General features: G+C 40.2%; 1 protein-coding gene across 2 annotated transcripts in view; it reads right to left on the bottom strand.

Annotated features, from left to right (window-relative positions):
* DTL (denticleless E3 ubiquitin protein ligase homolog) overlaps positions 1–26,583 on the bottom strand; it is a 43,273-nt gene that overhangs the window by 13,647 nt on the left and 3,043 nt on the right. The window contains exons 2-12 of one of the 2 annotated variants that reach the window (XM_049868530.1): positions 21,724–21,849; positions 20,826–20,924; positions 19,624–19,685; positions 19,419–19,539; positions 16,659–16,724; positions 15,881–15,993; positions 14,321–14,394; positions 13,139–13,242; positions 12,756–12,860; positions 9,269–9,381; positions 1,716–1,805 (exon numbers count right to left, since the gene is read on the bottom strand). In XM_049868530.1, the coding sequence (XP_049724487.1) occupies positions 1,716–1,805; positions 9,269–9,381; positions 12,756–12,860; positions 13,139–13,242; positions 14,321–14,394; positions 15,881–15,993; positions 16,659–16,724; positions 19,419–19,539; positions 19,624–19,685; positions 20,826–20,924; positions 21,724–21,849 (1,073 nt within the window). Of the gene's footprint in view, positions 1–1,715; positions 1,806–9,268; positions 9,382–12,755; positions 12,861–13,138; positions 13,243–14,320; positions 14,395–15,880; positions 15,994–16,658; positions 16,725–19,418; positions 19,540–19,623; positions 19,686–20,825; positions 20,925–21,723; positions 21,850–26,583 lie in introns of those variants that run through there. The other variant, XM_049868531.1, reaches the window with a different exon arrangement.

Here is a 26,583-nt window from a genome sequence, read left to right as displayed (position 1 = left end):
AACGATTCATCCTAGTAAATTCCATGAAGATGCAAAATTCCATGTTAAAAGCAGATATTTCAATGGGACATCCAAAAAATTACATGGAATCTCTGAGGAAAAAATGTCATTGGGATGTAATTATGGGTTTTTAAAGCAATCATAATAGGGAAAAATGGCCTGCCGTGAAGCCAACCGCAGAAATGGCAGAAGAGATGTAAATTAAAAAGAAATCCACAGAGGCACTGGAAAGCTAGAAGGGATGTCACATGTAGACCAGGCCCTGAGAAGTTTCTAGAAGATACAAAACAGATGGGAACAGATAGGCAACAAAATCACAAAACCTCCTACACGTGAAAGAGAAGACCTCCACAGAAGTGAGATTCCCTGTAGAACACAGACTAACCCAACGACCAGAGGCAACGGAGGCAGGGAGAATGAGTGGAACTAGGGCTACTATTCCACAAAACTCACACATATATGATTTGTCTGTTATATACATACATATGTGTGTGCGGTGTATGGATCGCTTTTGTGCAGCCTTTCTCTCCATGTTCTAGTAACTCCCACCCAAGTGATTGGGTGAGACAGTGTGACAGGGTAACTGTGGCCCACAAAATGGATTGGTCAGTTTTACCATCCTGCTGGGCTTGAAAAGAAAGAAGTTTCCATCACCACCAAGGAAGGAGAGACCTGCAGGAGGTGGCGTAGTGGGCTTCCCGGACAGTAAACCAGAAAGCTGAGTGCCTTTGAGCAGATGCCTACGGCCAGGAAGGGCGTACCTGTGAGCAAGGCTGGGAAGAGGCTGTCCTGATGGAAGAGCTGTATCCTTAAGTGTTCCTGAGCCTAAACCGTAACCTGTTACTTCCTTCCCCGTAATCCTGAGTATGGTCTGTGAGTTCTGTGTGGCCACTGCCATGAATTATTAAACCCAGCAGAGAGTGCTGTGGAAGCGATGGTTGGTGTCAGAGCTGGTAAAGATGGCGGAGAGAGACGGCACGTCTGACCTCTGCCTCATGGGAATCAGCCTTGGGCTGTTGATCTTGATTCTCCTTCCGCCTCGTGAGGTGAGAGGAGGTCAGACACCTCCCTCAACGCCATTTTTAGTGTGTGTGTGTATATTTGGTTTGTTTAGGTTCCTGATGTTTCTACATTCCAGTGGTTTTTTGGTGTGTGTTTGTTTTTAAGAACTCACATAGTTTGTTCACTGTAAAAAAAAAAAAAAAAATTAAAGGTAGATATATTTTCTTCTTTTCAAAGTGTCTTAAACATTTCAGGCCTACTTTGCATGTGGTTTAGCCTAAGATAAACTAACATGTTAAAACTTCGTAATAACCAATGTGTTAGCAACGTGTGAAAACCCAAAACAGACTATGAAGAACAGACAAGATGTCACCTTTCATACACCACACTGAACATGTGTACAAAGTGTAAAAGGCTTGTTCTCACCTGAAATTTTAAGATGAGATTTAATGAAGCTTTTAAAAAATACTTAATGGCATGCTTAAGGAAGAAATGACTCCAGGGCACTGGAAATCTATCCTTATTCCTTGTTTCTTTATTGGTAGAGAAAAGCAGGATATGTGGGATTAATTCTCACACAGAGCCTGGACAGCCTCAAGATTTTTTAAATCCATTTAAACATAAAAGTCTACGTAACTTTCAAACGAATCTTGGGAAAACCTACAAATCTGGAATCTACTTTCTAAACTAACTACAGAGATCTGTTTACAAACCTTTGTGAAGTCGGATGGACACCAGCACACAGACGTGACCTCTTGGGAATGACCCAGGAGCACAGTGGGAGGATGCCAGGGTGTGGATACCTAATCACCACAAGAAGAAACAAGTTAGCTGAGCAAGGTCTCCCAGACAGACGCTTCTCTCCATATTTGCCCCCTAGCTTTAGGGTTATTATCAAAGGCCCCTAGACATGCCTAGTTATAGTTCAGAAACAGTGGCCCACCGGGCAATAAGAGTATCTACAGTATTTTTGTCACTGATCTGAGAAAACAGAATGAAAATAGCCAAAATAAATAAATAATATGAGCTTAGGTATCAGGACAGTTCTTATTGCAAACCAGGACTACTATACATATTTTGACTAAAGTTGAAGACTGGCAATGTTTCTCACCTCTTAGCTAGTAAACTTTCTAGAAGGAGATGAGTCTCAGCTGCTAGGTAACCAAACTCGTTGCTGTCGAGTCGATTCAGACTCACAGGGGCCCTATAGGACACGGCAGACCTGCCCCTAGGTTTTCAAGGCTGTGATCTTTATGGAAGAAGCAGGCTGCTACATCTTTCTCCCATGGAGTGTCTGCTGGGTTTGAGCTGCCAGACTTTTAGTTAGCAGCTGAGCCTTTAACCACTGTGCCACCAAGGCTCCTCATCTGCTAGGCACTGTCTGTCAAATGGACAACGGACTCCTGTTCTTACGCAGCCTGAACATTTTCAGATCTTCTTTCGTCAGCTACTTCCAGGAACACTAAACTGACTGTAAATCCTGAAACGTGGGACAAGAGAGCAGAGTCCTTCTTCCAAAAGACAGACTACAGACTCATGGACTTTTACTGAAACCCCGAATTATTATCCCCTAAACTTAAACAAGTATGTGGTTGTTGCTGTGGAGTCTATTCCAACTCACGGTGACACCACGTGTGTCACAGTAAAAGTGCACAGCGTTTTCAGGGCTGTGGCCTTTCAGAGCCAGATCGCCAGGCCTGTCTGCTGAGGTTCCTCTGGGTGGGTTCAAACTGCCGACCACACGGCAAGTCGTCGGGCCCGTAACCATCTGCACCACCCAGGGACTCCCTGAAGAGATATAAACTATATTTTATGTGGCACCTCAGTATCCTTATTGGGAGAAAAATCCTCTAAAATCTTATTTCGGTTAATTCAATTAAAGAAATTATAAATTTTCAATGAAGTATCACTACATACACATGTATACATGTATGCAGGCATGTATACATACGTGTATGTGTATCCATGTACGTGTGTGTATGCGTGTACGTATGTGCGCACATGTATGTATGCATGTCACACATACTCAAAGAAGGGTCACACTGTGCAGCACTACACATGTGATTAAGAATCACGTTTCCCCTGGTCGGATGCTGCTAGTGATACGCATTTGACGGTGTTGTACAGCTGCCTCATTCAAAAGCTGTCAGTGCTTTCCACAGGCCGTGGGAATTAATCAGCACAAAGTGGAGTACAACCTCACGTAACTATTATTAGCACGTGGGTTTAGAATAAAGCAAGAAGGTGGGGGCTGAAAAAAGTTATTTTCTCCATTTTCCTGAGGCTCTGAATCATGGCTGATTTGCATGAAGAAAGTAGAGGTGACTCTGGAAAGAATATCTGTGAGAATAAGTGAAGTTAACAGATTCCTCCGATCGTCATTAAGAGATTTGACAAGCTGATTCATAAGGTTATCCAACTCAATTATTGTTATTCTTCTTTGGGTTAAATGGCAAATATGCAACAATTAAAAAAGCAAAAGAAGCTGAAGAGCAGAGTCTAATTTGCTTTGCTGGGTTAATGAAAACTTAACAGAAAAGGAAGCTGTTTCCTAAGCATTATATACAAAGATCTCACTTACTGCTTACCCCTCTAATGCCAGAGGGTCACTAACTCATTCTCTCAGAAGGAAGCATGTTTTAGAAAAGATTTTCAAGATAGTTTCTAACTACTCCAACAGTTACAGAATTTCCCCTTCTTCCTCCCTTTGGGATGACTCCAGTCCATCATTTCTCTTCATCCAAGGCCCAGGCAGGACTGGGATCAGCAAGTTAAAAGGGACAGAGAGCCTCAAGTCCTCCTGACCTCCCTGGTAGAGCACATTATTCTACTCCATTGGTTCACCTGCTTGTTCCCTCCAGCTTTTCATTTCTAGACACTGCCCCTTCCTCAGTTTCTATATTACGATACCTAGGAGAACCTAGACACGTGCACAAAGGATTAAAATGAGTTTTTATATTAGGATACCTAGGAGAACCTAGACGTGTGCACAAAAGATTAAAATGAGTTTTTATGTTACAATATCTAGGAGAACCTAGAAGTGTGCACAAAGGATTAAAGTAAGTTTTTATATTACAATACCTAGGAGAACCTAGACGTGTGCATAAAGGATTAAAATAAGTTTTTATATTACGATACCTAGGAGAACCTAGACGTGTGCACAAAGGATTAAAATAAGTTTTTATATTACGATACCTAGGAGAACCTAGACGTGTGCACAAAGGATTAAAATGAGTTTTTATATTAGGATACCTAGGAGAACCTAGACGTGTGCACAAAGGATTAAAATGAGTTTTTATATTAGGATACCTAGGAGAACCTAGACGTGTGCACAAAGGATTAAAATGAGTTTTTATATTAGGATACCTAGGAGAACCTAGACGTGTGCATAAAGGATTAAAGTAAGTTTTTATATTACAATACCTAGGAGAACCTAAATGTGTACACAAAGGATTGAAGTAAGTGTTTATATTACAATACCTAGGAGAACCTAGACGTGTGCACAAAGGATTAAAGTAAGTTTTTATATTACAATTTTTTTGGTAGGAGAACCTAAATGTGTGCCCAAAGGATTAAAACAAGTTTTTATATTACGATACCTAGGGGAACTGAGACATGTGCACAAAAGGTTAAAATAAGTTTTTATATTATGATACCTGGGAGAACCTAGACATGTGCACAAAGGATTAAAATAAGTTTTGATATTACGGTACCTAGGAGAACCTCGGAAACTCAATGCGGCAGTTCTATTCTGTCCTATAGGGTCGCTATGAGTTGGAATCGACTCGACAGCACTGGGTTGGGTTTTGTAGAACCTAAATGTGTGCACAAAGGATTAAAACAAGTTTCAAGAAAAACCAAACACCCACCAAGAGATGCATGTACATTTCTGCATTTACCTATAGATATAAAAGAAAAAAAGAGCAGACCCATTGGAAAAATCTTCTACAATTTGATAATTAAGGTCGTAATAATAATAATACTAACTAAAAAAGCCAGAATTTGTTGAGCACCGGCTATGGGCCAGATGCTTTACATAAAGTTAAAAGTGGGGGAAGGTGCCTTAAAATGTTAAAGATAACATTACCATATGATCCAGTAGTTCTACCTGTAGGTCTAACTATACTCAGAATTGAAAACACAGGCTCAAACAAAACCTTGTACATGTTCACAGCAGCATTATTCATAACAGCCAAAAAGTAGAAACAACCCAAATGCCCATTAGCTGATGGACACACAATGTGTGGTCTACCCATACTAAAAAAAAAAAAAAAAAATTTTTTTTTTTACCCATACGGTGGGATATTATTCAGCCAGAAAACAGAATGAAGTATTGATATGCAAACGAGCCTTGAAAACATTATGCTATGTAAAAGAAACTAGACACAAAATGCCACATATTATGATTTCATTTATATGAAATGTCCAGAATACGGAAATCAATAGAGACAGAATGTAGATTAGTGGTTGCCAGGGGCTGGGGAAGGAGGGGAGGCTGTGGGGTGAAAGCTAACAGGTATGAGAGTTCTTTTCAGGGTGATAAAAATATTCTGGAGTTACACAACATTGTGATTACACTAAAAACCACTGACTTATATACTTTAAAATGGTTAAAACAGTGAATTTTATATTATGTGAATTCTATTTCAATTAAAAAAAAAAGTAGAGGGGCATGCTGCAGGCTGAAATGAGAACCTAATGACCACGAAGATTCTATGAATTTGAGTAAAGAATACTTTGAGGGTTTATTCTTTAGAGTCCTAGGTACAGTACTTAGTGGCTACTCCAAAGATTGATTTCATCTAAAGAGACTCAGGTGGCTTTAAAATCCTTTTTTGTTGAAGTAAATTTTTATTTGTTGTCAACTCATTTTTATAAAAACATCACTGTAATTATATGATTGCATTTTTTTAAGCCTCCCCCACTTTCAAATAGAAAAAGGAGAACATGAAGTTCAAAAGACATTTATCTCTATGCATTTTGGGGATTGTTGTTAGTTGTTGTCAGGTGCCATCGAGTCAGTTCTGACTCCTAGCGACCCTACGTACAATAGAATGAAACACTGCCTGGCCCTGCGCCATCCTCACAGTCGTTATGCTTGAGGCCACTGTTGCAGCCACTGTGTCAATCCACCTCATTGCAGGTCTTCCTCTTCTTGCTGACCCTCTACCTTTTGGAGATAGGCAAACACAAAAGGTTGTCCTCTATCTAACATACTATAGAAATAGACTTTAATTCAAGGCATGAGGAATCCCAGAGTTAAACCCCCAGAACTATGAAGGGACAGCTATAAATAACTTGTTCCAGCCTAGAGACCTCACAAAACATTTTGTATATTTAAACATGCAAAGAAGATCAGCACCTTTCCTCACAAAATCTCCTTACTCTGCCCAGTTGGAAACCAAATCTCATCTTCATTTCTGCCATGAGATCATTTACACTTCCTAAAGTGTCAGGCCCAATGTTTCGCCAGTCGGCAGTACAGAGACTGTGCCAAATCAGTTTATTTATAACCACTTCAATACTACTCAGTAACTATATCAGAAGTGAACTTAGACTTTATGGGGAAAGGGGTTTAGGGGACTTAGGGGCAGGAAGTGAACAAGAATATATATAATACTAAAACCTTTTCATTTTTTTAAATCTTGCACCTTAAATCAGAGAATCTGAATATGCTGCTTCTCCCCTTTGCTGGGCAGTGGTGAGGTTTAAGGTACTATTCTCTTCTGTCTCAGATCTAAAACTCCCCCGTTCATTCGTCTTGGGCTCATGGGCTCTTTAGCCCAGGAATAATCCCAAGACTTGAGAGAATTTTGATCGCCTGGACATGTGGCAGAGTTATAAGACAACCTGGATACTCAACTTGTATGGAATTGCTTTTAAATTACAGGCTCTCTCTCTTTTTTTAAATCATAGAAAAGAGAAACTGAGCCATCTCACTAGGCAAATTCAATTTTAGGAGCAGCGGCGAGCTTGTCAGGATCTCAAATATCAGTGCCTGTTCACTGAGTAATGTGTGGACAGGCAGGGAAACATCACGGCTAAACCATGTCATTCAGCACAGACATGTGACCCAGCAGAGGAATTCAGAAAGGGTCACGTGTGTGTGCTGGCCACTGATTGGATGTCTGAGAATGGGTTACAAGCAGGAGCCAAGTACCTTTAGTGTATGTCCTTAAAGAGGGAAGTATTCCCTCCACCACCCTTCCCTGGAGCAAACAAACAAACAAGGCCTTTGCGCTAAAGAAGGCTAGAGGCATGTATACTACACGTTACAAATATATATGTGTATATTTAAACTAATTAAAATGATTTCAAAAGAATGATAGGTAAGTGCTTTTTTCATACTAGTTCATGTCTGTTTGGTATGCGTTAAATTTCAGTGATTTTTTTTTAAGGAATGGAAACTCTGGTGGCATAGTGGTTAAGTGCTACGGTTGCTAACCAAAAGGTCAGCAGATCAAACCCACCAGGCACTTCTTAGAAACCATATGGGGCAGTTTTACTCTGCCCTACAGGGTCACTATGGGTCAGAACCGACTCGATGGCAACCGGTTTGGTTTTGGTGGGTTTTTAAGGAGAAAAAACTTGAAAAGATACAGACTTTGGTAGGAATAAAATCTTCTGGCTAAATTGTGAGTCAAAGTAAAGACAAGACAGTGAGGGACAGAGAAAAGGAAAACAAAAAGATAGCAAAATAAGACAGCATTAGAACAAATTTCAAACTCAAAAATTTTAAATATAAGACAGAAGTATTAGTGCTAGTAACACATCATTAAAGTTTAAAGCTCAAGTCAGAAGAATTTTAGGGAGAAGCTAGGTAAACAGTCTCATGACAAGATGGGAGTCTCAAATATATACACTTCATAAACAAATTTTCATTTACAAATACAACAAATGAAAGAAGGAAATGGAGAGACAGAGGCCGGGTCAACATAATAGCATCATAGAGCGATATCTCTACCTAGTGACCAAGTGTTTATGGTAGGGTTACATTTTGGCAACCGTTGCCGTCGAGTCAATCCCAACTCATAGCTGCTCTACAGGACAGAGTAGAACTGCCCCATAGGGTTTCCAAAACGTGGCTGGCAGATTTGAACGCTGACTTTTTGGTTAGCAGCTGAAAGCTTAGCCACCAGGGCTCCTAGGTATAGAAATCAATCATTTTTAGTCCTTCTCCCAGCACTGGATGACATTAAGCTGAAGGATTAATCATGTTTCATGCCAGAGAGGCCCCACCCTTGTTCCAGGACAACACTACAGATATCACTTCCCAGGAGTTTGCAGGACTCTAGATGACGCAGCTTTCTTGTGACGAGAAAGGGATTTGATAACAATGAAACCATGGGCCTATGAGGCTTTAGACATTGTAACTCTAAAACGCAAAATGTGGGAGCCCTGATCATTCAATTCACCAGTGTCAAGGACTTTTATGAAATCAAGAAGATACCTACCTTATAGCCCTAGGTAAATAATGCCTTAACGCTTTTCTTTCTCTGAACTCCTACAACCCTTTAACTCCATATAAAGTGACTGGCTGATGGTACACAACAAATGTTGACCTTTACTGTTATTGTTATTGCTGCCTCAGTGGTCAGCAAGTGCTCTTTGCTGTATGAACATTTCAGTTTCCTTCACGGGGCTTCAAATGGACAGCTTCAAACTTCTCAGCTTACAGTAGTCACTTTAGAATCAGTTATTTAAAAAACAGCATAAATCTATGCAACAGAGAGAAATGGGAAATTTAAAAACCCTTGGAATTATTAAATTAATGCTATTAAGTAAATAAAAAACTGATAAAGCAGCCAAACATATCTAGTAGCCTGAAAATTAGCCACTTTCAAGAAGAGAGGGTAAGAATGCAATCATTAGACAGATAATTTGAGTGGCTATTCTGTATAAGACTTTATGGGCGAGGAACGAGAGTTTGAAAATACAAGGCAGAAAGGGTTATACAGCACACTTTTCTCAGCACCAGGACAAAGCAGTTGAGACCCTTTCCACCCTTCTGAACTGTCAAATTCCTGAGAGTCCGTAAAACTGTCCAAGGACATGGATGTCAATTTCTGAGGCCCTCTGAACACAGGACATCACATATTCTGTAACACGTAGAGTGAGAGCTTGGCCATACTAAGATCCAAGAAGCAAACTGTGGTAAACACCTGATACAGAAAAAGTTAAGCATGTGTAAATTCATTAAGTTTACCTCATCTTGGACAGAAGAAATATTTGCAAGAATACTTCAGTCTTACATCTGGTAACTTACCTTCCAGATGTAGGCAGCTTCATCACTTGAGCCACTAACTAAAAACTGGTCATCTGGACTGAGACTGGACTTAACATAAAAGGTAGAGTTCTGGTGTCCACTGAAGATAGCCACTGCCAGAGAAAATAACCAAATTACTTAGCTCTTGTTATTTCAGCATTCAAATAAATGCAGACAACATATTTGTCCTAACAAGTTTTATTAGTGTAATGACTATCAAAGCAGATAGTCAAGCTACAATCAACAAACAAAAGGGGTCTAATACATTGGAGCCCTCATGGCAGAGTGGTTAAAAGCTCGGCTGCTAACCAAAAGGTCAGCAGTTCGAATCTACTAGCCATTCCTGGGAAACCCTATGGGGCACTTCTACTCTGCCCTATAGGGTCACTATGAGTTGGAACCAACTCAACAGCAGTGGGTTTGGGTTTTTTTTGTTTGTTTTATATACTGGCAGAATAATAAAGGTAATGGTAGAAGGAGGTTGTGTGATAGACCCGATCTCACGATCTCAGGCCAAATGGTCGGTATGGACCTGGCTAGAGAGGAACTGATGACAAACATTCTCAAAGGACAAGGAGGCAGCCAACGTCCACCTCAGCGCTGGGCTCTTTCCACTGCACAATAAAATGGTCTTACTTCCCCTTAGACTTCAGTGCTCTTAAGGATAAATTTCATCTTATTCTTTCCTCACTTGAACTTACAGTGCTTTGAACAGAGTAGATCCTCAAATATTTGTTGTATGAATAGGTAAAAAACAGTGAAAAGAGTCACCTGAGCTCTGGTTAAGACTTAGTGATAGCTTACCTAGGATCTAGGAACTTTTTAATCCAGCACTTTAAATAGGCTAATAATGGCAGAAGTAGCTAATGGGGTAAACTGTATGTTCACAAGTAAGATACTCCAACTAAGTCTTAGCCTTCAGGTAGGACTTCTCACTGACGGTGACATAAGGGCGAGTTACCACTCTATCACTCCGTGCTCAACAGGCTCTTTTCACTCAGGAGGCCCTGGCCTCAGAGCACTACTAGATACACAAACTAAGTTAGGCTTAGCCTTCAGGTAGGACTTCTCACTGACAGTGACATAAGGGCGAGTCACCACTCTATCACTCCTTGCTTGACAGGCTCTTTTCATTCAGGAGGCCCTGACCTCAGAGCACTACTAGCAAGATCAGGAGCAAACTCTCAGTTACGGGGAAAAATGTGTTAATGGATGATACATTTCGGCAGGAGACAAACAACAGAATCACACTCCCATCTCCTAGACAGGGACTAGACGTTCCATCGGGGCTTGGGGAGACTCCTCCCTTCTGCCAGGACAAACTGGAAAATAACTACCTACAGCTTTTAACGTCAAAAACTTTACCACATCAGACACTTGGACTGTGAAAGTGTGGCAGGATGTGGCTCTAAGACATACATATTAGAGACCTACTCTCATGGGTAAGTGCCTACAGAATAAACAGTCTCCTTTCTACTGAATAGGGTTGGCAGTTCAAATCTGCCAGGCACTCCTTGGAAACTCTTTGGGGCAGTTCTACTCCTCCTATCGGGTCTCTATGAGTCGGAATCGACTCAACGACACTGGCTTTGGTTTTTTTTTTTCACACTGAATACAATTCCAAAACTATAATTGTTCATGTTTCTCAATTTTAAACTATGAATGGAAAACTATAGATTGAATTTCCCACTAAACCTGTAAGTATTTATTGCCCTCTACTGGTCTAAGAAAAGCTAGTTTAATGTACTTTGCAAATGTTTCAATCCTTGCTAAAAATCTTCCTAAAACCTGTATTAACTTAAAGTAGCTCAATTTAATCTTTCTCTGATGATTTATGACCTTGAAGTGCTTCATCCTTATGCATTTCACTTAGTACTATATGACACTGCGAATAAAAGTACAGGAGAGCAAGTACTGAGCCCAGGATCCTTTCTGAAGTTTTGAAAAAGGGCAAGCAATTATCAGATGTTAAAATGGAGAATTGGGCTTATGTTTTCATATGCATGCACACACGCGTGCACACCTCATTCCATTTCTAAGGAACGATATATATCTATCCTCTATTTATTTATCCAGTCAATCGAATTATTTCGGGAGCACAGGAAAAGGTTACTAAATTATCAGTTAAGTAGCCTTAAGCATATGTGTTTGATGGCAGAGAGACAAACTAAATTCAAGTTCCCTTTTAATGTGACACAATATATCAAAACAGCATAGAAACAGCTCTTGGACATCTGATAATATAATCAGGAACAGACTTTTATCTTTTGGGGAAAGATTCTGAAAAGCCTGCTTTATATGACTAAGTAAAGTAGATGCTGTCCAAGTTCTGATTCCATTCAGGAAACTAGGAAGAGACGTTATAAAACATCCTTCTTTTTCCAAATACTCTTGTTTAGTTAACACCAGACCTACTAAGCCAGGACACAGGAAATGCCAAACGTGACGTTGCCATAGGCATTCAGGTCCTACAATGGTGGCAGCTGTCTGTGGAAACTTCTGTGAGAGCCTAGCATCAGTGACCTAAGTTCTGCACTGTTCTGCAATTTCTTGTTTACCAGCCCATCTCTGTTGAAAGGAGCGAGGTAGCTCTGGAGAAGGGCTATGTCAGAACTGTACTTGAGGAAGAACCAGGTTAGTAACACGTAACTGATAATAAAACCACACACACACACACACACACAACCTGTTGCTGTCAAGTCAATTCCAACTCAGAGCGACCCCACAGGACAAAGTAGAATTGCCCCACAGGGTTTCCAAGGAGCGCCTGGTGGATTCCAACTGCCGACTTTTGGTTAGCAGCCGTAGCACTTAACCACTGCACCACCAGGGTTTCCAACTGATATAGTCTTAGAATATAATGTAATCCAAATCACCCTCTTAAAGCATGCTTGAGAAACTTGGGTGCTTAGAGCCATTCTATGACTTTTCAAAAATGTCATTTATTTATTTATTTTTTAAATTATTTGTTAGTTTTAGGTATCAGATTCTATTTTTAATTTTTTTGAAAAAAAAAAAAAAAGGTGAGGGTTGGGGGAAACACGTAGAAGACAGAAAATGTCCTCTGTCCAAAATTAAGGAGGAGGTTGAGGTAGGCTGAAACTATTTTGAGGATCTGAAAATTTCAGCCCCCCCTTTTAACTAACAATCTCTAAACAAGACAAAAGCTGAGCAGAACAGCCTTCTCTATTCCACAGCTCATTAAACCAAAAGTTGAGATAATTCTAAATGTAGCCAAAGAGGCGTAATTCCAGGTGAGACACATTATTAAAATAAAATTAAGTCACCATATAGAGAAGAATTCTGTTTACTTATGAAATCATCACAAGGGAACTATACCCAAGAAATGTCACTGGAACTAATCAAGACCTCAAAGTCTACTTATGTCATAATAAGCTTGGTTTAGAAAAAATTCAGCATTACATTATCGTCAACAGAAATGCATATGACTTTCCTATGAAGAGAATCTGAATGACTAATGTCTTACCCGGGGAAGTCTTCAATCCAGTCATATTGAACATGTAGATGTTATCATCTGTGCAGTTAGCAAATAAAGTAGAGCCAGTGGAATCCAAAACCAGACTTGAATATCCTAAAAAAGGAAACATCAGTCAGCATGTCTTGCTGACAGTGAGTAGACCTGAGGCTAATCGTGGGGCAAAAAGAGATCATTCCACAGAATTCTTTCCCTGAAAATATACACAAACTAAAAACATTCTTCTGAGTTTTTGTCTTTTGAACTTAAAAAAGACAAAACAACATATTAAGAGTTTAAGTCTATACTGCTGGTAACTAGCTTGGTATTTACTTTGAAAATTTTAACAAAAACTTTTATCTCCTATGAAGACCTACGTCTATGCAAAGGCTTACCTAGTTTTCGAGTGCTGCTACCTGGGTAGTGGAAAGACTTGGATGCTATGGGTTCTTGTCGATAAGCAGTATAATTCTTGCGCAAATCCCATACTTTAATTACCCTAAAAGCCAAGGCAAAGAAATAGATATTTTGTAGACCCTCTCCCAATTCCAACCAGTTTCAATTACACTGAATGTGAAATGACTTAATTTAAGTCCTCTGGCATGTCAACCAGGTACAGTGAGCATATCTCATTGGGAAACAAATCGAGCTATCTCCTACCCTTGTCTACAATGTCAGCCTTACAATACGGGCAGTACGGAAACAGATGCGCTCTGACCCAGCGATGGGTTGCTTTGAGTTCACTCCAAGCGAGAGGAAAGGGAAGTGAAGGCTGGGTGCTGACAGTCATTGTTCTGTTGTTTTTGGGTAAACCACTTCCTTAATCTTTAACATTCTGCATGAACGTCCTAAGTAACAAGCTCTACCCCTATAGTATGTCCCATACGTAACTCCTTAAGTAAGTCCAAAACTTTCCTGTGAAATAGAGAAAAGTATTTGTCCCCTTCAGCTATTGGGTAATTGTCTTAATCCTGTACTTCTAACTTGTGGGCAACTTGAAAACACAAACTTTGTATAAAAGGCTGGTATCCTCGGAAAAAACGGACCAAGCTTTCACAGCCATTCACAAACATTTCTGATAGCCTCTAGGTCATCCTTCTTCAGGCCTGAGATTTGGTCCACAGAAGAGCTTTAATGTCCAGAGGATATCACTATTGCTCTAGCTACATTACGCTCAGAAATGTCTATTACGCCACCACAATCAGACTCTTTTAGGGTATTCCTGAATCTGAAGAGATAAAACCTGAATAGAAATTTTGTCCCTGAAAATAATTGACTAAATTACATCACATAAGGCAAGGAAGCTACCCACCCAGCTCCCTCTTTGTAACAGCAGAAGCAGCTCCTGTGAGTGGGACACTGTGTTAAGCACGATACCTCTTACCTCACTGAATTATCTGAACAACAGTCCTAGCTAGATACACTCTAGTGTGACCTGCGGTTTCTCTTCTCAGCTGGGCTACTCACCACGTTTAAAGTTTAAAGCACACACGCTCGGCTATAATGGAACAAGGTGACTTTCCCACCATAGCTCCTGAAAGAGACCTCATCAAAAGAACCAAGAAATAGACTCTTACCCATCCACAGCTCCTGCTGAGACTAATGTATTCTCATCTTGAAAAAGGACCACAGTAACACTCTGTTGGAAATCCTAACAGCAAAAGGGAGAAAAATTAGAAGGAGGAAATCCTATCTTAGGAGCCATAATCCTTATCATCAAGAGACCAAGGTGCTAAAGTGATGGCTTATTTCCCCTTAAGCACTGAGTTAGCCAAATGTGCCCTCTCTAATAACCCTATTCAGATATATATGCTGACTAAGAAGTTAATTTTAGCAAAAAAAACAAAACAAAAAAACTTCACAGCATAGTGTCAACACTTTGACGTGTACTCAAGAAACAAACTGGTGATTACATTTCTTATCTGAGCCTGCTAAGTCTACGTAGAATCGGCCCTAATAAACTGTGTGTCCTTAGGAATCCCAGGTAACGCTCCTGTACCCACTGCATCTATAAAACGTCACCTTCTGCCCAGATTATCATATGGGAGTATCTGAAGAATTACGGAGGGGACGATTCCACGCTTCGAGAAAGTGGAAGGAGCTCGATGGGGCCCTTCTCCCTAACTGCGGTGAAGTTCTCTCGGCTCAGAGCCTGATTAAACGCCTGAAATGCTGCATCTTAACTTAGGCTCGCCGCCACAGACCGCATGTCAGTCCTGTCAGTTTCTATCCCTGCTGTGTGTCCTGTTCAAGGTATGCAGCTTTACTCCTCATGTTTTCACAACTACACTTCCAGAAATATTAACTCAGACTCCACAAAACCAAGCATATTAGAAATCAGAAGAATAAGCACACGGAAGTCAGATCAACGGCAATTTTTTTTTTAAAAGAAAAAATGCATTATGAGCATTGTTCAAGCTTTGACTATAGGCTGCTAGAGAGGCACTACATTCTACCTAAGTGTTCTTCAATATATTAAATAATATTTTACCAAATATTTATAAAACATTTAAAAAACTCAGATCTTTTCTGGAGTTTGTTATGAAAACGGGGATTTTTTTTCTCTCAAATATAGTACATAATATGCTGCCCCAAACTACCATCCCTCTCTTTCCTAATGATGTGGTGTGAGGATGGGAGGGAGTGGTTAGAAATGCAGACCCTTACGTCCCAAAGATCTATTGAATCGATCCCACGAACGAGGCCCAGGGAGCTACATTTCTAACGTGCTCCTCGGGTGACTCTGATACACTCTAGAATTTGAGAACCACTAATGTATGCATGGAGGAGCCCTGGTCGCATAGTGATTAAAGTGTTCAGCTACTAACCAAATAGCTGGCAAACCCACCAGCTGCTCTGTGGCAGAAAGATGTGGCAGCCTGCTCCATAAAGACCATGGCCTTGGAAACCTTGTGGGGCATTTCTACCTTGTCCTGTAGGGTCCCTGTGAGTAGGAATCAGCTTGATGGCAATGGACTGAAGATGCTGAGTGAGAAGTAAGTAATAAATCACTGATGTCAAGAGGGAAGGAAGACTCATGTTCACCTAACCCAGTTTGTATTTTACGCCATAAGTTTCCTGCCGTGAGATTCTATATGTTAAGATCTCCACACACAGATACCTCTACAAAACCTTACCACAGAAGGAGCAAGTCCTTTTGAATTCTGTTTCTTCCTGGGTTTTGAAGGAGTGTGCTTGTCTAAGGTATTGTGAGCTCCACTGATTTGATTCACTTGCCTGTAAAACCCATCTGAAAGATATTCCAAGGAAACTGATTTAGGTTTCAGACCTTCTGATCCCATGTTGAACGTAACATTTGTACCCGAAACGTCAAAATAAACTAATTTGTGATCACTGAAAATTAGAAGCCAGCAGCACCAGCTACATCATCTCCGGTGGTGAGATGACTGTACATAAAGGAGGTAAGCAGGGAGACGCATCGTTGCTTCCTGCTCAATGGTATCATGGGGCAATGTGACTTAATCCAGTTCTTCAGAGCCAAAAAGTAATTTAAACTAAAGTAACGTAGGTCAACAGCATTATAAATCAGAATACAACGTGACGTAAACACGGAGGGTAACTAGCAATCGTCACTCCGATCCTGAGAAATCAGAAGCCACCAATTCTAGGAGCTTGTGAACACATGTGCCCCCTGGTGGTCACCAGATGAAAACACTGCCCTTTCATTCAAAATCGGAGCCCTACTGGCCTGGCACAACAGTCAAGAGCTTGACTGCTAACCAAAATGCTGGCAGTTCGAATCCCCCACCTGCTCCTCAGAAACCCTGTGGAGCAGTTCTACGTTGTCCTATAGGTCACTGTGAGTCAGAATCAACTCGACGGCAACAGATTTTCCCTCAAAATAAGCATGAGGTGGTCTCACATCTGGCAATGTGAAAAACATAATTAGGCTACCTTTTTTGTTGCACCTGGTGTCCCAGACCATAATATTGCCATCTCTTCCACCTGTACAGAAGACAGCTGTGAGGAAATAAACAGATCATAAAAGGGTTAACAAAACTAGTCAGTGACACATACATTTCAATTTTAATTTCCTAGAGTATCTATCACGTGCTAGGTACTGCATCAGGCACTGGAGACTAAGAAGGAGAAAATACATGGCTCCATAACAAAAACAGAAAACACAGCTGTGAAGGCAGGGAGTACAAAGACCTCAAAAACTTTACCTAATAATCCATTTTGTATGATAGCCTTTGTGTAAAAATTTTAAACCACAAAAATAATCTATACAAAATAAAGTCATACTAAAAATAATACAGAGGCAAAGCTTGAAGATACTGGAGTTATAGGGATGTAGGTGATGGTGTAGGGTCTTGGGGGATGAACAAGAACGTTTTTCAACCTTAGCTGCACATTGGAAATCCCTGAGGAACTTTAAAAAAGATAGATGCGTGGCCCACCTCCCAGAGATTGTCGTTTAATGGTTATTTTTCAGAAACTTCCCCAGGTGACTAAAGTGCAGTCTGGGCTGAGAACCACTGGCCTAGGAGGAAGGACTGGCTTTAAACTGCAGAAAGATGAATCTTTCTTTTGAGTAAGAGAAAGAAGGTGCAAATCTAGGTTAAGTGTATAGGAGGGGAAATGAAAACCCATTTATAATCATTAATTATCCACTAGAAGGTATAGGTTCTAGTGTCTGCTTTTTGTCACATAAATCACACATCCGTGAGTCAATTTCCCTTGCTTTCAGGTGTAATTTTCAGGGAAGGCAAATTCCATTAGAATGACCATACCCAATTAGGATCATCTATAACCTGCCCATGCTGAAAAAAACTGGGCCAATAATCTTTTCTACCATGACACCTGCAAAAAACACTAAGTATTTATATGGCCCCAGGTTTTTTTTTTTTTTTAACGCATTCATATCTCACCTCATTTTTATGTTGTATAATATTTTTGTGAGTTAAGTAGAGTAAGTATTAATTTCATTAAATTAGGAAATGAAGGCCCAGGGAGATTAAAAATGACTTTGCCCAAGAGAGGCAGACTCAAGAACAAAACACATTTCATCTTATTTTTAAATTGTTGTAAAAGTTGTGTCCTATACAAGGCATTTGGCTGAGAGGGTCAGTAGGAGCTAAAATCTAGTCTGTGTTGCATCAGCTAAACCATGTGGCCTTGAGGGTGATGTCCACCTAGACTAATTCACCCTAGGGTGCCATATGGATGGACTGCTGGGAACTTTGATAAAACCACTGCCCAATTTCTAATGCAGTGCTTCTTCTACTAGACCCTACTGGTATAGATCCACATGTAGTTTTCAAAGTTAAGCAAAGGGACTAAAAGATATGGTCTTTCTATTTTCCATTGCCCTTTAATTTGATTTTCATGGTCTTAAATTATTTTTTTAAAATCAGAGTGCATCCCAACACAGGGTTCTCGTTAGGTGCTGTCGAGTCAGTTCTGACTCATAGCGACCATATGAATGAGAAACTGCCCGGTCCTGCACCACCCACACAATTGTTGTTATGCGTGAGCCCATTGTTGCAGCCACTGTGTCAATTCATCTCATTGAGGGTTTTTCTCTTTTTCACTGACCCTCTACTTTACCAGGCATGATGTCCTTCTCCAGGGAATGATCCCTCCTGATAACATGTCCAAAGTATGTGAGACGTAGTCTCGCCATCTTTGTTCTAAGAGGAGCATTCTGGTTGTACTTCTTCCAAGACAGATTTGTTCATTCTTTAGGCAGTCCATGGTATATTCAAAGGCATCAATTTTTCTTTGGTCTTCCTGATTCACTGTCTAGCTTTTGCATGCATATGAGGCGACTGAAAACACTGCGGCTTGGGTTGGGCACATCGTAGTCCTCAAGGTGACATGTTTGCTTTTCAACACTTTACAGCAGTCTTTTGCAGCAGTTTTGTCCAATGCAATGTGTCTTTTGATTTCTTGACTGCTGCTTCCATGTCTGTTGATCGTGGATCCAAGTAAAATGAAATCCTTGACAACTTTCAATCTTTTCTCCATTTATCATGATGTTGCTTATTGGTCCAGTTGTGAGAATTTTTGTTTTCTTTACGTTGAGGTGTAATCCATACTGAAGGCTGCGGTCTTTGATCTTCATTAGTAAGTGCTTCAAGTCCTCTTCACTTTCAGCAAGTAAGGTTCTGTCATCTGCATACTGCAGGTTGTTAGTGAGTCTTCCTCCAATCCCGATGCCCTGTTCTTCTTCATATAGTCCAGCTTCTCAGGTTATTTGTTCGGTACACAGATTGAATAGGTATGGTGAAAGGACAGAATCCTGATACACACCTTTCCTGACTTTAAACCATGCAGTATGCCCTTGTTCTCTTCGAACCACTGTCTCTTGATCCATGTACAGATTCCTCATGAGCACAACTAAGTGTTCTGGAACTCCTATTCTCTGCAATGTTAGCAAAATTTGCTATGATCCACACAGTCAAATGCCTTTGCATAGTCAATGAAACACAGTAAACATCTTTCCGGTATTCTCTGCTTTCAGCCAGGATCCATCTGACATCAGCAGTGATACCCCTTGTTCCACGTCCTCTTCTAAATCCAGCCTGAATTTCTGGCAGTTCCCTGTCGATATACCTTGGCAGGGGAAAGGGTGATAACAACTGCAGCTTCTTCTTATCCCACCATAAAGGAGATTAAGAGGATAAAATATAAAGATAGGCAGGAACCTACCTTTCTCAAATTTAGAAAAGGCAACTGACTTGAGGCTGCACTGATGACCTTTGCACGTTCCAATCAGTTCACCAGCTTTTACATCCCAAAACTTGGCTGTTTGATCACCTGCTGCTGTAACCTTTAAGAAATAAAGTAGCACAATTTAATAAAACAACCCTTTATCAGTATTTACCCAGATCCCAATAAAATGAAAGTTACTTACAAGTTTAAATTCACCAGGGACCCAGGCCAGGTCAAAGACAGCATTCCAGTGAGCCATCCACTCTAAACAAAGAAAACAGTCAATGTGAAGTGTCTAGACTGTGTCCTGTGGCAGCCATACCAACAGAGGTTTACATGCCTCAAAAGCTGCAGTGAAAACATCAGTGGTCTGTACCCTAAGGTCCATGGGTCAAAGAGAATTAGGGGACTGACGGGCATCACACACTCCCTTCATTACTGCTAAACGACCATTTGATGTCAGATTCCCCTCTGTGAGTTGACTAGTAATATATTCTCTAAAACAGAATCTTTCTGAAACATCTAAGAATACTCATGATGCCCTCTGGCTGACCTTCAGTGTGCCCTCTACCTGTGGGAAGGCTCCTCGCTCACTCTTCTCCTCTCCATGTATCTTATTCCAACCAAACTGGATCGCTCCCTAACTCCCTATCCTATGTTCTCCTAACTCTAAAAAACCAGTTGCCGTTGAGTCGATTCCAACTCATGGGAACCCCGTGTGTGCTCCACAGGCTTTTTAGTGTCTGGTTTTTTCAGCTGTAAATTGCCAGGTCTTTCTGCTGAGGCACCTCTGGTGGCCTTTTGGTTGTCAAACAAGCGTGCCAACCTTCTGCACCACCCAGGGACTCCAGGTCTTTGCTAATGCTTTAACCTCCAACTAGGGTGGGTAGGGTGTTCCACTCTATTTCCACTGGTCTAAATGCCAAAGACCAGCTCAAATGTCCCATCTGTCATGAAGGATTTTCCTGGGCCTTTGCTACATGGGAGCTTTCTCTTTGACATGTGGCATTTTCTTTGTATTTTTCTACATCATTTATAGCCTTTGGTTTATTTTACTTATATAAACACTTGACTTACCAGTTCCAAACTGTCAACTACTTAAGGCCAGTAGAACTTCTCCTTATATATGGCAGATAATCAACATAAATATTTTTAGCAACATTTTCCACAACCACATCAAGTCTAAAAGATTTAACATTTAAAAACAAAAAACTGCTTTTAATCCTAAAACGTATATATTTTTTTAAACTTTCAATGAAAGTACTGCCACAGTGAATAGTTATTGAGAGATAGGTAGTTCACTGTTTACTTTCAGCCTGGTCCCTAAACGAACTTCACCAGAAGTGAATCGACATTTTATGAGTTAAGAAAATGTCAAAACAAAAACCGTAGACCAAGACTTACCTTTGAAGCAGGTCTTTCTGCCAGTTTGTGATTTTGTGTTGTATAATCTCACAAAGCCCTCTTCATTGGCAACTGCTAGGATATGCTCCATATTGGGGGCTAAACCAGAAACAAACAACAGAATATATAAAAAGTACAACAGCACAAAAACTTTACAGTTCAGTGGAAGGATAAAAAGTACTATACAATAGATGAAGTGAAAGCTACAGGGTAAACACAAAGAATCTGTTCGAAGTAAGGGCAGAAGATTTTACTCGAATGTCATCTGATAAGGTAGGGAGGTAATTAGAACAAAAGGTTGCTTAAAATTTGCCATAATTTCTAATTCAGCAAATAACTCCAAAGCACCCAAATTATCTTCAGATAATCTCTTACTGAGAGAGAAGTTGAATTAAGGATGAAACGTTAAAAAAAAAAGTGGTACTGGCCAATGGCAAATAAAGGTATACGATGATAGAAGTCACCAACAGGCTGAGTCTACTTGTTTCAAATTTCCTCTTCCCAACCTTTTACACTCTTCTGCTAACAGTGGGATCGAGTACTTATATTTCTGTTCACGTGTTCCCCAATGCATGACAGAAAGAGAGAAATTCAACCAGATTAAATGGTTATCTACAGGGCAAAACAGTTGTCGTGATGGCTGAACCTTGGCAGCCCTTCCTCTACACCAGTTCAAAAAGTGGTGCTGTGGTATCCTGTGCTTTACAGAAAACTTATAACTACACACAGAGATTAAGGAAAGTATATTTCATAAAACTGGACAGAACAGCTATTAGAAAAACCCCATCACCTGCCTAACTTACTTTTCCTTGTAAAGGAGACCTCCCAGTACATTCTTCTTTCCAGTGTGAGACAGATTATTTCTGTCCCAGTCTAGCCCAGATAGTAAGACCCTTACCAGATGAGAAGGTACATCCAAAAGGAGGGACTGGGACGCCTGTTTCTCCATAAGAAGTGTGTTCATCACCATAGCTGCATTGGTAAGCAGTTAGAAGGGACTGTAGAGGGTATTGCGAAGACCACCCTAAAACAAGACACAATTCCTTATGGAATTCCAATATATCATCACATTTCGATACTTTTAACAAATGCAGAGGTATTTGTTCTTAAAGGGCTTTATATAGTCAGTATGGGTCCACTCACTAACCATGGTCCTCTAGAACGCACAGTTTCTAGTATTTTCTTAAAGGGTCTAAGGAAGAAGTAGAAGAGTACTTCCAACTACTAGCGAAGTAGAGCTTTGGGCTTACCATCTTAAATGGAGACAGACTCTCACAAGACACTAATGGACTCTGCACATTAAAAAAGATTCTCCCTCCCCTGCCAAGATATCACCACAAAAGCATTACCGTTAAAACTGCCATTCCCTTCAATTGAAATATTGTTTTTGGAGTCTCTAAATCAACACTACTTGCTGTGTACCATCAAGTCAATTCTGACTACTGGACAGAGGAGAACTGTCCCCATCTGGTTTCCTAGGCCATAATCTTTATAGGAGCAGATCACCAGGTCTTTTCTCCTTTGCAGCAGCTGGTGGGTTTCAACCACTGATCTTTTGGTTAGCAGCTGAGCACTTAACCACTGTGCCACCAGGGCTCCATAAATTAAAAAAAATGCTACTACATACTCTTAATTACTAGCAACATCATACATAATCCAGTGGTCAAAAGAGTTAAGAGATGATATACACCAATGTGCCTACTATCCCAGTAACATAGTTACCAAGAGAACACTAATACTGCTTCCTCTTTCCTTTCCAGTCCTGAAATTCTAGAATTCTAAAATGTTAACACCAACAAGTCCTAGTATCTTAAGGTAAATTAGAGCAATTTTAAAGTAAAGTGTTATGTACTTAGTCCTAGAAGAATCATCAGTTAGCTTTGGCTAGTAGGGTAGGAAAATTCTTTAGAGGAGGTGAAAATAAACAAAGGTCATGAAAGATGAGTAAGTTTTCACTGAATGCAGAAGACACAGCAATAAATTCAACGTGGAGGGAAAGTTCATTCTGCTTTGGTCAGAGACCCAATGTGCAGTGTGGTCCTAAACAGTAAGCCTTGTTCAGGGACTTGTTTTTATTTTAATGATGTGTGGGTCAATACATCTTAAATATATAAAGGAAACATTCATTCAACAAGGGCTTACTGAGAACCAAATTTCATAAGTATAGAAGGAAGCAATGACTGACAATCTACTGAGAGCTGTCTAAATAACAAAAATACAGAACGATGGACGTGCTAGAGATAGAGAACAACAATCTGTGGGGCAGGAGAAAGAAAACTACTGTATGTGCCCAAATAGGTCAAGCTTTTCCCTGAGAATGATTGCTCTAAAAGAGGAATTTATATTCTAGTTCTCACAAACTCTCTCATGCTTTCAATTCTTGCTTTTCACTAAAAGTACTGTTTGGAGAAGCCACCTTAGCCTGACATATTCTCAGCCACACTAACCTTGGATGGTCATAGAGATAACTGGGAGGGGTCAATGAAAAGGAGGCAAAGAAATTGGACCCAGATTTAGTAATTATTCCTGGGAGTATCCACCACAATTTTCAGGTCAGACATCGTTGTAAACAAGCCTTTAAAGACCAGAAAAAACAGCAACACAATAAGTGGTTATGTTGTAGAGTTCACAAATACCCGTCTACAGAATGAGTTTTAAAAACAAATGCTTCTGTTCTAATGTTACGTAACTATATACTTGTGGTTTAGGATTAAAAACCAGAATCTATTCTGGAGCCATTGAGTTTGGATGAATCCCCAAAACTATTGCCTTGAAATAATCTTTAAAACTTAAACAACAACAACAAAATCGACCCGTGAAGTCTTTAAACCAAACAGTTTGGCTAATTAGTAAAGACTGCCTTGAACATTGTGCTCTTTTAAGATCTGAAAAAAAAAAAAAAAAAAAACCAAACCCACTACCATTCCGACTCATAGTGACCCTACAGGACAGAGTAGAACTGCCCCACAGAGTTTCCAAGGAGCACCTGGCAGATTCCAACTGCTGACCCTTTGGTTAGCAGCTGTAGCACTTAACCACTACGCCACCAGGGTGGGATTAAATTGACAGCAGCAACTCTGGAAAGATTAGATAGGATACTTAGGGGCCAGAGAGTTTATTCTAATGGGGGAGGAACAATTTGGAAAAGGAGGGTAAGAATAGCTGCACAACTTGAAGAATGTAATCAATAACACTGAGTTGTACATGTGGAAACTGTTGGATTGGTATATGTTCTGCTATGTATATTCTCTACAACAACAAAAAATAAAATGTATTATAAAAAAATCTAGGGACAACTACATATGAATTAAAAAGGGTTGAATCTCAAACAATTTAGGTAGAATTGAAAGTGATATACTCTGGAAAACCTAATTCTTTACAATTATGCAGTGACCTCTCAATTCTGCCTCATTGTCTACAGACTGGTATTCAAACACCCTTGTATATAGCCTAACGTACTTGGTGACTGGTTCCCGCCTACTCCATTTCTGCACTCCCCACAACACACTCCATGTTATCAGTCACTTTTGGGTCCTTATTGTGCTACGCTGTTTTCTACTTCTGAACATGCACCTGGGATGCTTTTCCACATAACAGCCATTTGGAAAAACCTATTCTTTCCTCAATGAACAATTAGCCCCTAGGGTTACATGTAAATTTCTCAAGAACTACACAAGGGCAGAATTTTCAGAGAACCAACTGTCAGATCTTCAACTTCCATATATATATTTCTAAAACTGATCTGAGAAGGTCGAGGCTTTCCTTTCCCCCTCCCTCATCATCACTGCCTTTCTATACTTTCTAAAAGAAAGGCATTTCCACTCCCCGACTTTTATACCTTGCATTGACCAAGGTACAAATGCTTCTAGGACTGTAACTAGAAGACGATTGGATAGTTCCTTTGTTAAAGACCTCATAAACACTCACCCAGATCCATCTCTTCAAAAGATGTACTACCAATGAAATTTGATTTTTTGCTTAACAATTATTTATCAAAATAAGTAATCTACACCGTTTTGATCAATTGTGTACTACTAATAATCATAGTAATAACTCAGTCCAGAAGAAACTTCTAACAACTGGAGCCCTATGACAAAGAAATCATCAATGTAAAAATATTTTTGACACAGAGTAGTATAATAAGTGATTAATAAAAGAACTTTTCGGACATAAAGTTAAATTATATTGGGATAAATTCTGTGAGGGAAATAAAATGCAAAAAAGTTAAAGGGGGAAAAGTAACTATGTAATATGTAAAGCAGTTAAAGAAGATTTTGTTCATATTTTTAAAAAGTGAAGAATGTAATCCACAAATCATCGTAGTTTTTATAACCTAGTCGATACATTGGATTGCACTGGGCAAATCTGGTACAAAACACTTCTTTAAAGTGTTACAAAACAAAGATGTCACTTTGAAGACCCAAGCCATGGTATTTTCAACCATCTCATACGCATGAAAAAGCTGGGCAATGAATAAGGAAGACTGAAGAATTGATGCCTTTGAATTATGGTGTTGGCGAATATTGAATATACCACGGACCTCCAGACGAACAAAACCAATCTGTCTTGGGAGAAGTACAGCAAGGATGCTCCTCAGAAGTGAGCATGAAGACTTCATCTCTTGTACTTTAGACACATAATCGGGGGAACCACTCTCTGGAGAAGGACATCATTCGTGGTAAAGTAGAGGGTCAGTGAAAAAAAGGGAGATCCTCCATGAGATGGACTGGCACAGTGGCTGCAACGACGCACTCAAGCATAACGGCGATTGTGAGGATGGTGCTGGATCGGGCAGCGTTTCATTCTGTTACGCGTAGGGTTGGTACGAGAGTCAGAGCCGACTCCCCAGCAACTAACACAGAACACACCTCAGTACTGGCTGTCATGGATTGAAACACGTCCCCCAAAAACATGTGTGTCAACTGGGCTAGGCCATGACTCCCAGTACTGTGTGGTTGTCCTCCATTTTTTGATTGTAATTTTATGTTGAGAGGATTAGCGTGGGATTATAACACCACCCTTACTCAGGTCACCTTCCTGATCCAAGGTAAAGGGAGTTTCCCTGGGGTGGGGCCTGTACCACCTTTTATCTCTCAAGAGATAAAAGGAAAGGGAAGCAAGCACAAAGCTGGGGACCTCATGCCACCAAGAAAGCAGCACCAGGAGCAGAGGACATCCTTTGGACACGGGCTCCCTGCGCCTGAGAAGCTCCTCGATCAGGGGAGGATTGAAGACAAGGACCTTCCTGCAGAGCCAATAGAGAGAGAAAGCCCCTGGAGCCAATGCCCTGATTTGGACTTGTAACCTACTAAACTGTGAGGAAATAAATCTCTCTTTGTTAAAGCCATCCACTTGTCATATTTGTTATGGCGGCACAAGATGACTAAGACACTTGCTTTTTTATTTTGTTTTATTTTGAGTGGTCAGCCATTGTGGCCTCTTGAGTCCCCCAACTTTAAATGTCTGAAGGCTTCTGGTCTCCCTGGGAGTTGGCTGAGATGCAGAGGCAGCCAGGGCTTACCTGTACATGCACTTAAAGACCAGTTCAGTAAAAGCACACAACTTAAAGAAAACACTCTTGAATTAAATTCTCTATAAGCACATGCATTTCAGTACTCCTTTGGCTACGTGACTACATAAATCCCCTTCCTCGTAAGTCTTTCTAGCTTACGGGTTCCTTGGTAAACTGATGAATAGAATAAAATTCTTGACATGTGTCTCCTATATTTTGCATTAAGAACCCTGTTTTTAACTTTTT

Source organism: Elephas maximus, chromosome 24, assembly GCF_024166365.1.
Source record: "Elephas maximus indicus isolate mEleMax1 chromosome 24, mEleMax1 primary haplotype, whole genome shotgun sequence".
In the NCBI taxonomy this organism is placed as follows: domain Eukaryota; kingdom Metazoa; phylum Chordata; class Mammalia; order Proboscidea; family Elephantidae; genus Elephas; species Elephas maximus.
Note: the sequence above shows the minus strand (reverse complement) of the source record. Positions and strands in the feature narration are given on the sequence as shown.